General features: G+C 37.2%; 1 protein-coding gene and 1 long non-coding RNA gene across 3 annotated transcripts in view; one reads left to right on the forward strand and one right to left on the reverse strand.

Moving 5' to 3' along the window:
- Positions 1-11781, reverse strand: part of LOC148127181 (uncharacterized) — a 155232-nt gene extending 143451 nt beyond the window's left edge. Inside the window, exon 1 of the long non-coding RNA XR_015742042.1 lies at positions 11750-11781. This is a non-coding gene — a long non-coding RNA (uncharacterized LOC148127181). The remainder of the gene's footprint in view (positions 1-11749) is intronic.
- AP1M2 (adaptor related protein complex 1 subunit mu 2) overlaps positions 1-12126 on the forward strand; it is a 91613-nt gene that overhangs the window by 25692 nt on the left and 53795 nt on the right. The window contains exon 3 of one of the 2 annotated variants that reach the window (XM_026716706.2): positions 502-569. The exons of the other annotated variant lie outside the window; for it this stretch is intronic. Within the exon in view, the coding sequence (XP_026572491.1) occupies positions 502-569 (68 nt within the window). The remainder of the gene's footprint in view (positions 1-501; positions 570-12126) is intronic. 2 annotated transcript variants of the gene reach the window in all.

Consider the following 12126-nt stretch of genomic DNA (forward strand, 5'->3'; position numbering starts at 1 on the left):
TATTCTGCAATCGCATTTTCAATTAATTTTGAAGCAAAACCCAGCGTTTCACCTCGTTGCTGGAATTTTTGAATCCCACCCCTGCACTAACCCACCTCAAAAAGAAAAAAAGGATAAAAATGATTTTAACATAAGGAGTGAAGAACTTGCTCTATATAATCCATGCCATTTTAAAACTAAACTTTCCTGCTTTTTCTACAAATTTGAAAATGCCTCTGCACGTTGAACATATCTTCATCACAATAAGGGAAACATTTAAACGGTACATGTGGAATTATTGATCATGCTATTTCCAATAAGCATGTTTATGCACCTGATAAACATAGACTGATTAAAACAGCCTTTTTTCCCCATAGTAACACAGTAATCTATGCATGATGGCTACCAACTAACCATTATGTAGTATGTGCAATTTTGTCCTTTTAATTCTTTCTAGAGTACAGGTGTCTAGTGTAACTGTCCATATATGTCTCTTATCTTTGTCCTTAATTTTTCATATAGTGGTGGCCATCACCATGAAGAATGCCAATGCCTCACTGGTATATTCCTTTCTCTATAAAGTGGTTGAGGTACGTAGCCTTTCTTAAATATTCAGGAAACTAAGGATAAAATATTCTCTTACACTTCAGAAGGAAAAAGGAAGTTGCCATTCCTTAACCCAAAGGTGCTTTTTCAAGAGGCAACTGGGCTTTCTGGCTTTCCTTTGAAGACATTTTGCTTCTCATACAACTGTGACTGGATGTTCGGTAATGGAAGGATTTATACTCCTTGCAGACAGTTGCATTCTTTTAGCCAGTTGTTAAAATCACCTGGAAGTTTATCTGTGTGGTATAAGTGGAGCCTTTTTCAAGCTGTTGAAAGGACTGTGTTGTAGACTGATGATGTCATATCCCTCCCACTTTGTTGAGAGAGGACTGTTCAATTTTGACATATATGGCCTCTTTGACCCCTCTTTCAAACCATCAATCTTCTCTGTGCTGTCTTCAAAATGCAGATGGACTACTGAATCTAGTCCTGATGGATTTATTCTCCTATGTGTGCCATGCATATATGAAGTGGTTGTTTTGTTTCCCCAATGTACAGATCTGTCATGGCTCACTGCATTGTATTGCATATACCACATTGCTCAGTTTGTGTCTGGGTGTTTTATCCTTGGGGTGGACAAGCTTCTGCCTTAGTTTATCGGGTTTGAAGTGTGCATGTATGTTATGTTGGCTGAAGATCCCCGTGAGCTTTTCTGCTATTTATGCAATGTATGGAATGACAACATTGCTTTGTTTATTATTCTCTTCATTGTCCATTATGGAGGAGTTTCTGTGGGGTATTTTTTGAGATTTGATGAAGGGTGAGGATGACCCAATGGTAAGTGAAGCCATCCACCCTTTCGCCATCCCTGTAAAAATTGTGGCACCAAAATCCAGGGTCCAGAGGGATGCAGAAGCCCTAATAGACTCAAGGTGCACTCACTGTCTAATCAGCTTGCAAACTGTCCTGAAGCTAGGGATCAAGGCTAAAGTCCTGATCCGGCCTATAAGATTTGATCAGATTGATAGATCACTGATAGGGGGAGCCCCCACCACGCTCCTCACAGAACCAGTAAGGCTAGAGGTGGACAGGCACTGGGAGCTCATCTCCTTTGTAGTGGCACAAAAAATGACTGCGGCGGTGTTCCTGAGACTGTCCTGGTGGAAAGGGGGAGAGAGAAAATTAAGGTTAGGAATAGTTCCTTTCCCCACTCCTAGCACTTCTGGAATAGGAGCTGTCCAGCACTTGAAGGACACTAAGTAAAGTGAGAAATCAAGAGCTGCATTAGAACAATTCGCAAGGACCCCCCAGATTCCCAAGGACCTAGCAAACATTTTCAATGAAGTGGAATGCAATGTATTGCCCCCCCATCACCCCACCAACTGCACAATAGAGATTATGCCAGGAACAAAACTACCCAAACCGAAGCTGTACTCCATGACCTCTACCAAAATGAAGGAACTAAGGGAGTACATTGATCAGAACCTGGCTAGAGGGTTTATATAGCCAGCAAATCAAGGGCGGCCATGCCGGTGCTGTTCAAAGAGAAAAAAGATGGAACAACGAGGCTATGTATGGATTTTAGAGAAATTAACCATGTCTGCATGGAAAATATGTACCCACTCCCCCAAATGAAAGACATGCTGGCCCACTTGGCAAAGGGGAAAATCTTCACCAAACTAGACCTGCAAGAGGCATATTACCAGCTGAGGATTAAGGAGGGGGATGAGTGGAAAACAGTATATTCAATTGCCTGCTGGGGAGTTTCCAATTTAATGTGATGCTGTTTGGCCTTCAGGGGAGCCCTGCTGTATTCATGCAACTAATCAATGAGGTGCTGCATGAGCACCTGTACAAAGGGGTCCTTGTATATTTAGATGACATCCTCATCTTCACTGAAGCCATGGAGGAGCACATCAAATGGTACACCAGGTGCTCAAGAATCTCATATCAGCAAACCTGTATGCCAAACTATCCAAGTGCGAATTTCACAAGCAGCCTAGACTACCTACCCCTCAGGTGTCTATTGGGGGGTGGGGGTGGAAATGGACCCAGGAAAAGTCAAATCCATCCTAGACTGGCAACCCTCGTAAACCTGCAAGCAACTTCAAAGCTTCCTGGGGTTTGCTAATTCCTACAGTCAGTTTATTCCTTCCTTTGCTGAAATCGCTCTCTCAATCAGAACGAATTAATGCAATGGTAGAACAATACTTAAGATGCAATTTCAATTACCAACTAACTAATTGGAAGAGAGGATGCCATGCTGGGATTTTCTTTAGGCTGAGTAAGTTTACACACAAGCCTTCAATTCCAAATATATTTCTTACCAATGCAAGATCTCTGACTAACAAAATGGATGAATTAAGGCTACAGATTGCAAAGACTAAATTCATCAAGAACTGCTGTGTTTTGCTAATCACAGAAACTTGGCTTCATTCACTCATTCCAGATGCAGCTGTTGAGCTGGAAGGTTACATAGCTCACCGACAGGAGTAGAGATTCTGGCAAGGTCAAAGGGGGAGGTTTAAGCCTTTATGCAAAGAAAAGCTGGTGTATCAATACAAAGACTGTAGACAGCCACTGTTCCATGGATCTGGAGTATATGACTCTTAAATGTAGACCCATATATCTTCCACAGGAATTCAGCATGGTTTTGATTTCTGCAGTCTATATCTCACCTAATGCCAATACTACCATAGCTTTGGGATTCTTGTATAACATTGTTAGTAATCAGCAGAATAAGTATCCTGATGCTGTGCATTTCATAGCCGGGGACTTTAATCAAGCTGATTTAAAAGCAGTGCTCCCTAAATTCTATCAGCATGTTAAGTGTGCTACTAGAGGAGCAAACATATTGGACAAAGTATATACCAACATCAAACATGGCTATAAGGTTATACAATTACCACATTCGGGACAATCAGACCATATGTCACTGCTTTTAGCACCAGCGTACATCCCTCTTAGGAGACGGGCTTTGCCTATAATAAAGACAGTGAAATCTTGGCGAGAAGATGCTTCCCAACAACTTCAGGATTGTTTGAGAACACAAATTGGGACATCTTTTACCAGCCTTACCTAGAGGAGCACACTACAACTGTTCTGTGCTATATCAAACACTGCACAGAGACTATCACTGTGGATAAACATATTTGGATCTATCCCAATCAGAAACCCTGGATGACCAAGGAAGTCCAGTGCCTCTTGCATGACAGGATCAAGGCCTTTAGGTCCGGTGATGGGGCAAGATACAGTGTTGCCAGAGCTAATCTGAAGAATGGTATTCGGAAGGCCAAGACTGATTATAAGAGGAAGATTGAGGATAATTTTTATAGCAATAACATGAGGCAGGTGTGGTGAGGGATTCAACAAATTACAAACTGTCAACCGACCAATGTCATCCCTGCTGAGGGGGATGCTTCATTGGCCAAGGAATCGAATCATTTCTTTGCTCGCTTTGAAGTGGAGATATCAGAGACAGATAAAATACAACCACCAGCCAATTGTAGCCCTCACCTCATTGTGGAGGAACAGGAGGTGAGGAGCATTCTGAAAGCTGTGGACCCTAGAAAGGCTGCCTGTCCTGATGGTATCTCTGGCTGAGTGCTTAAAGACTGTGCTGAACAGTTGGCTGGAGTCTTTACCAGGATCTTCAATTGGTCTTTATCCCAGTCCACTATTCCATCTTGTTTGAAGGCTTCCACCATTGTTTCATTGCCAAAGAAGTTCCCAATCAATAACCTCAACCTTACAGACCAGTGGCACTCACTCCTATCATCATGAAGTGCTTTGAGAAATTGGTCTGCCAGCACATCATTTCTGGTCTTCCGCATACATTTGATAAACACCAGTTTGCATACAGAAAAAATAGATCTACAGAGGACGCTATAGCCATCACTCTTCACACTGCTTTGACTCATCTAGAACAGCGGGAGGGCTATGTGAGTATGCTTTTTGTGGATTTTAGTTCTGCGTTTAACACAATTCTTCCACATAGACTAGTGTCTAAACTTCTGGACCTTGGACTTTCTTATTCAATCTGTCTTTGGATTATGGAATTTTCTGTCTGCCCCCTCACAGAAGCTCAGATTAAGTAATCATACCTCTTCAGCCCTTATTCTTAACACTGGTACACCACAGGGTTGTGTGCTTTGATTCCCTGACTCTACATTCTTTATGTGCATGACTGCATTCCCACTCATGCTAGTAATACTATTGCTAAATTTGCAGATGATACAACAGTGGTGGGACTCATCTCTGGGTGGGATGAGTCTGCCTACTGAAATGAGGTGGACCAGTTGCTTTCATGGTGTGGAGACAATAACTTGTTCCTCAACACCAATAAGACCAAGGAGCTTATAGTGGATTATAGAAGGAACAGATCAGACATCCAGCCTTTGCTTATCAATGGAGACTGAGTGGAGCAAGTGGCCAGTTTTAAGTTTCTGGGTGTTACCATAAAAGAGGACCTCACCTGGGGCGCTCACATTGCAGCCCTGGTCAAAAGGGCCCACTACTGAGACTTTTCAGAAAACAACAACTGAATAAAAACTGCTAGTGACCTTCTACCGCTGCACCATAGAGAGCATTTTAACTTACTGCACCTCTGTATGGTTTGCCAATTGAACAGTGGCAGATAGGAAAGCACTCCAGAGGGTTAACGTCATTGCCTAGAAGATCATTGGTTGCCCTCTCCCCTCTTTGGAAGAGCTTTATAGCTCCCGCTGCCTTAAAAAAATTCAAAACATTCTCAAAGATCCATCACATCCTGGGAACCCTTTTTTTGAACTATTACCATCTGGCAGACAGTACAGAATAATAAAAACAAGGACAACTAGGCTGAAAAACAGCTTCTATCCCAGAGCAGTAGCTCTTTTGAATTCTGCTGTATAGTGCAGTGTTGATGTGGTCAGGGGTTTTCAGTTCAATGTGTGGAGGGTGAAGGATGTATGCTTGTGTTTATTTTCATGGTCATGGTCATGATGTGCACTGAAGATGGTTTTTGATTTCATTGTACAAGGTGCAATGACAATAAAGTAAACTAAACTAAACTAAAAAATCACTGAGCTACTAAACACTGGAGGGGAGGAGTGAAGCTCCAGCCAAGTCAGCCCTTAAAATGGACCTTTGAGTGCCAGAAGGCTTCCAAGATGTTCAAAAGAGGGAGGGCGGAGCTGGCGTTGCGACGATACGGCATGTGATCTTGGAGGTCTGAGATTGCTGCCGATATCTTTGCTCCTGGACGGTCCAATTGGATCTAAACCATCCCGAAGAGACAGTGAATGTAAAGAGCGCATTCTGTCGATCCCAGGGATACCACAAAGTCCTTGGTAGATCCATGAGAAACTCTCTTTGCCAGCAGCAAAGAGGCAGCCATTAAAGCTGCTGAAGTTGGGACAGCTCCGAAATGAAAGAGAACGGAAAGAGAGAGTGTGCCGGTTTGGTGAGAACTTTTTTTTATTCTAAGATTTGAAAGGACACCCTAAGGAAAAGAAAGAATCTGTAAAAGTTTTGACAGAAGTGACTAAGTGGTGATTTTAAACAGGAATGTCAAAGTAATATTTTTTTTTCTCATTGCTGGATTTTCTACACACGATCTTATATTTTGAAACTGGACTGGTTTTTTCTCTTCTTTTATCTCTTCTTTTTCTCCTTTTTGATTTTATAATATTCTAGCCTAGAGACTCCCTTTTAGTTATTTTTTTTAAATATCTTTTTCTTTTTTTTATTAGTTCTTATTATATTTTGCTTGGAAAAGGAGGGGGAAAGTGAAAGCAAAAGAAACTTTGTAACACTGGCTACTAGAGGCTTGGAAATATTCTATTACTCTTTTGACCAGACAAAGCTGAGAAAGAACTGAGACTTCTTTTCAAGGACATTGCTATTTGATAAGATAGAGGGAAGAGCATGGGAGAGTGTTATTACAGGTGCTCTTCTGGGTTTCTATCAACAGCTGGAGTCTGGTGTTGAAGCTTATAGGAAAAGAAAAGGTGATAAGTTTTTGGAGAAGAGAGTTATAACAAGAGCCTTGGATAATTAAACAAAGTGCAGTGTGCTCTTTTTATTTTTTCTAAGCTGCGCTACCCCTCCTCATCAGTTTACTTTTTGTAATAGCTATTTGGATTTTTGGCCCTTTGGAACTTGTCTTTGTTTTTTCTTCTTGTCTTTGGAAGTTAAATTTCTACGCTTGCTCTTTATTTTAAAGGAAAAGCTTTAGTATTAATGATTTTCTTCCTTTTCTTTTTTAAGGGAGTAGTCTTTTTTTCTTTTTTTCCCTCCCCCTCCCTGGTATTTTTGTCTTTCCATCTACCTTCCATATTGGCTTTTTTCCTTTTTTTGTTTTATTTATTTTACTGGCCTTCTTTCTTATGCATCCTTTTATATTTGAGACCTGTTAATTGAATTAAGGTGTTGAAGAACCTGAAGAATTTTCCCTTTCTCTTTTTTAGCTTTTTATTTTTCACTTTTCCACCTTTTTTAGGATTTTACAACTTTTTATTTTTTGTGTGTGTTTATGGTCTTTTCCTTCATTTTTGAATTTTTACTGCTATCTAACCAATCAATTGGATTAAGGTATACAAGAACCTGAAGATTTTTTTTCCTCTTTTTTTATTATTATTACTATTTGGCTTCTTTTTTCCTACTATTTTTATTTGGAATTGCAATTGGTTATTTCGCAATTGGATTAAGGTCTAGAAGAACCTGAAGATTTTGAATTGCTCGAAATGAGTAGGAAATTAACAACCCCTGGTTCCTCAACTTCTACTTCTTCCTCTCCACCATCTGGAGGGCAACGTTCAATACAGACAATGTTAAAGCCAGGAAAAAAACAAGAAAAAGTGACTCTGCAGATGATTATGCAAGGAATTTAAAATATTCAAGCAAGATCAGAGAATATTGAAAAGAGAACAGAGAACATCGAACAAAGAACAGGGAAAAGGTGGAGAACATCCAACAAATGATGATGAAGTACGATGAGAGATTGAAATTGAAGAAGATGAACAAAGAGACAAGAAGATTGGCGATATTGATAACTGATTAACTGTGGTTGAACAAAATAAAAGTGGTATGCTGAGATGGGAGATGGACAGATCAGAATTTTATCTTAGATTCCAAAACATAGAGGAAGAAAAAGGACAAAACCTAGCTGAGATAATGATAGAAATACTGGCTGAAGCTTTGGAAATAACTGAAGAGAAGATGATGGATGGAATAGATGAGGTCTATCGAGTCTTCACAAGATATGCAATGAGAAATAGCTTACCAAGAGAAGTTCACATCAGATTTACAAAGAAAGCCATTAAAGCACAAATATTGCAAGTGGCAAGAGAGAAAACATTGAAATACAAAGACAAGGAGATTGTGGTCTTGAAACAAGTACCCAGAAGAGTGAGAGAGATGAGAAGAGAATACCGATTCCTGACCAAAATGCTACTTAAAAAAGAGGTGAATTATAGATGGCTGATTCCAGAAGGTTTAATGTTCACATGGCAAGAACTGACTCAGAATTGACTCAATTGAGAAAGCTGAATCATTTTATGCAGAATTTTTTAAAGGGAAAGAGGAAGAGGCAGAAAAAGAAATTTCACTAATTGAATTCCAAGAGGACTGCCAAATGACGACTGAAAAAGAAGGTGCAGTAGGTGGAAAGGAGGAAGCCAAAGAATAACGTGAACCAAGAATTACGAGAGCTGTTAAACCTAACTACAAAATATAACCATGGAAGAGAAAAAATTGATTACAATTAATATAAATGGACTTAACTCAGCTATTAAAAGGAGGAAAACCTTCCATAAATTAGAGAAATTAAAATTTGATATAATCTGTCTACAAGAAGTACATATTAAAAACAATATGAACAATTGTTGATACAGCCAAAATTAGGGAAAATATTTCCTTCCTTGACACAATGCAAGAAAAGAGGAGTGGTTTTATACATTAAAGATATTATCCCAGTGAAATTGATTTATACAGATGATGACGGAAGAATACTAATGGTGGAAATAATGGAGAATGCACACCAGATTGCAATCTATGCACCGAATGATAAGAAGAATTTTATAAAAAATTACATATGAAAATAATTGAACTGGACTATGCTAATATAGTTATGATGGGAGATTTTAATGGAATTGTAGACAATAAACTGGACTATACAGCACAGAAAACAATAAAGCCAAACAGAAAGACCCTCTCTAAATCTTTTTTTAAAATGGTAGATGAAATAAATTTAAAAGATGCATGGAGAGAAAGAAATGCTAAAACCAAACAATACACCTTCTACTCAAATAGACATTTATCATGGTCCAGAAGAGATATGATATGGATGTCAACAGAATTGTTAAATAATATTCAAGAAATAAATATTGAAACAAGTACTTAGGCAGATCACAATCCAATGACAATTAAATGGAAAGGACAAAGAAGAAGATCTAGATGGATGTTAAATAATACTATTTTAAAGGAAAAAGACTTCATACAGAGGATGGAGAAAGAACTGGCCTTTTTCTTTAGAGAAGATAAAAAAGAAGACACATCAATGCAGAACGTATGGGATACAATGAAGGCATATGCCAGAGGCTTGATAATAGACTATACAAGGAAAAGAAATACCACAAAAAGATTAGCCTCTAAGGCATTAGACGATGAGTATAAAGAACTTGAAAAAGAGCTACAGAAAATGCCACAGAAAAAGGACATTAAGTTAAAAATGGATATAACCAAACATAAAATGGGTCTAATAGAAAAAGAATTAGCACAGAAAATTAGGGCTGCTAAACAGAACTACTTTGAAGATGCAAATAAACCAGGTAGATGGTTAGCATATAAATTGAGAAAGGAGAAAGAATCAAGGAAAATATTGCAATTAATAGATGACGAAGGCCAAGTTTGCTATGGTAGTAAAGAGAAGAAGGAAATTATACAAGACTATTATGGGAAATTGTACACACAAGAGAATATTGATGAGGAAAGAATTAAAAAGTATTTACAGAATGCTAGTCTACCCCAGATACCTAAAGAGATTGAAATAATGTTAGAAAGCAATATAACGATGATGGAGTTAACTGAAGCACTCAAGAAGCAAAATAATGGAAAGACACCAGGCCCAGATGGACTTCCGGCAGAATTTTATAAAACATTACAAGAATCGTTGAACCTTCCATTGCTAGAAGTTATTAATGAAATCATGTTAAAGAAGAAGATACCTAAATCATGGTCAGAAGCCTACATTACGCTTATTCCTAAAGAGGAGGCCGACCCATTACAAATCAAGAACTATAGACCCATTTCCTTACTAAACGCAGATTATAAAATTTTTGCTTCAATATTGGCAGAAAGACTTAAAAAATATTTAAACAATTTTATCTATCCTGATCAAAATGGATTTCTGCCAAAGAGACAAATTAAAGACAATATGAGAGTAATCTTGGACACTTTGGAATATTACGAGGCACATCCTGAAAAACAAATGGCTTTGATATTTTTAGATGCACAGAAGGCATTTGATAATGTGAATTGACGATTCATGTTATTACTGCTGGAACAGATGGGCTTTGCTAAAAAAAATTATTCAAGCAATAGAAGCTATATATCATAAGCAAACGGAAAAGGTAATGATAGAGGGAGAACTGACAGACTATCGATATAAGAAAAGGAACAAGACAAGGGTGCCCACTATCACCTCTGTTGTTTGTGTTAACCTTGGAAAATGCTAAATAGAAATATTAGAGATGAAAAGAATATAAAAGGAATGAAAATTAAAAAGGAAGAATTTAAATTGCAAGCATTTGCAGATAATCTGGTTTTCATTTTAGAAGATCCACTAGAAACAGCATCAAAATTGATAGAAAAGATAGAGACATATGGAAAGGTGGCTGGTTTGAAAATAAATAAAGATAAGACAAAGATCCTGACAAAGAATATGTTATGAAGACAAAAGAAAGAACTGGCAGATCTATTGAAAATCCAGGTCACGAATAAGATCAAGTACTTGGGGATATATTGACAGCAAGATGCAGTACACTAAAAGAGAATAATTATATCAAACTTAAGCAGCAGATAGCACTAGATTTGGCAAAATGGGAAAATTTACAACTGTCATTAATAGGGAGAATATCAACAATCAATATGAATATATTACTCAGAATTTTATATTTGTTCCAAACAATTCCAATTACGTTTGGAAAAGATTACTTTGAAGATTTAAATAAAATTGTGTTGAAATATATATGGCAAGGTAAGAAAGTGAGAATAAAGTTAAAACTTTTGCAAGATGCTAGAATTAGAGGAAGATTTGGTTTGCCTAATTGGGAATTGTACTACCAAGCTACAAATTTGATGTGGGTTAAGGAATGGATAACATTAAGAAATACTAGATTGTTGCCATTAGAAGGACATGATCTGTTGTTGGGGTGGCATGCTTTTTTTATGGTACAAAGGAACTAAAACACAGGGGTATTTTAGAAGACATTATATACGGGAGTCTCTGTAGTTAAACTGGGAGAAGATTAAAAGACAATATTATTTGAAAATTCCAGTCTGGCTATCGACTATTGAAGCATTTTCTTATCCTATAACATACAAAAAGGAACAAACAGTTAGATATGGTGAAATATTGAATGAAAAGGGTGAACTTAAATCTATGCAAAAACTAGAGGAACAAGGTATAAAGATGAATTGGTTTTCCTATGCACAAATACATTCAAGGTATGATAAAGATTCTAAAACAGAAGGTTTCTATGATAAACTGACTGACTTAGATAAGATTTTGACAGGTACTGATGAAAAGGTGATTAAAAAAATGTATGGATATTTATTAGAAATTAAACTAGAAGAAGAACAAGTTAAAGAAACTATGATTGTTTGGGGGAAGAATTCTGGATATGGGATTGATCTAGAGAAATGGCAAAAACTGTGGTCTCAAAATTATAAAATGACAATGTCAACAGCATATAAAGAAAATTTGTGTAAGATGTTTTACAAGTGGCATTTCCCCCCGACAAGAATAGCAAGAATGTTCAAGAATAAATCAGGAAAATGTTGGAAATGTCATCAGACACCTGGCTCATATTACCATATTTGGTGGACATGTGCAGATGCTAAAAAATATTGGACTAAAATCCACATGTGGTTGGAAAAAATGACAAAAAAGCATATAGATTTGAAACCAGAGATATTTTTATTGGGAATTTTACCTGAAATATATAGTAAAGACTTGAAATACCTGATTGTAAATGTATTAACAGCAGCTAGGATTATATTTGCTAAAAACTGGGAAAATGAGAAAACACCATCACAGGAGGAAATCATTAAACATTGGAATGTGCTGAAATGAGTAGATTGACATTTGAAATTAGAGAACAAGATGATAAACAATTTTATAAAATTTGGGATCTATTCTATCAATGGTTAGACAATAAAATATAGTAATGAAATATGTAGATTCTTAGAAAATAATAAATATATAAAGATGTATTCTTATTATATCTACAAAATGATTTTAGGATAGATTTGGGATGATAATATGAACCGTCATAAAACAAATGAAGTAAAATATGATTATTTCATAAAACATGAATGAATAAAAGTATAGTCAAATGA

Source organism: Pseudonaja textilis, chromosome 2 (assembly GCF_049901715.1).
Source record: "Pseudonaja textilis isolate UNSWEBS1 chromosome 2, rPseTex1.2, whole genome shotgun sequence".
Classification (NCBI taxonomy): domain Eukaryota; kingdom Metazoa; phylum Chordata; class Lepidosauria; order Squamata; family Elapidae; genus Pseudonaja; species Pseudonaja textilis.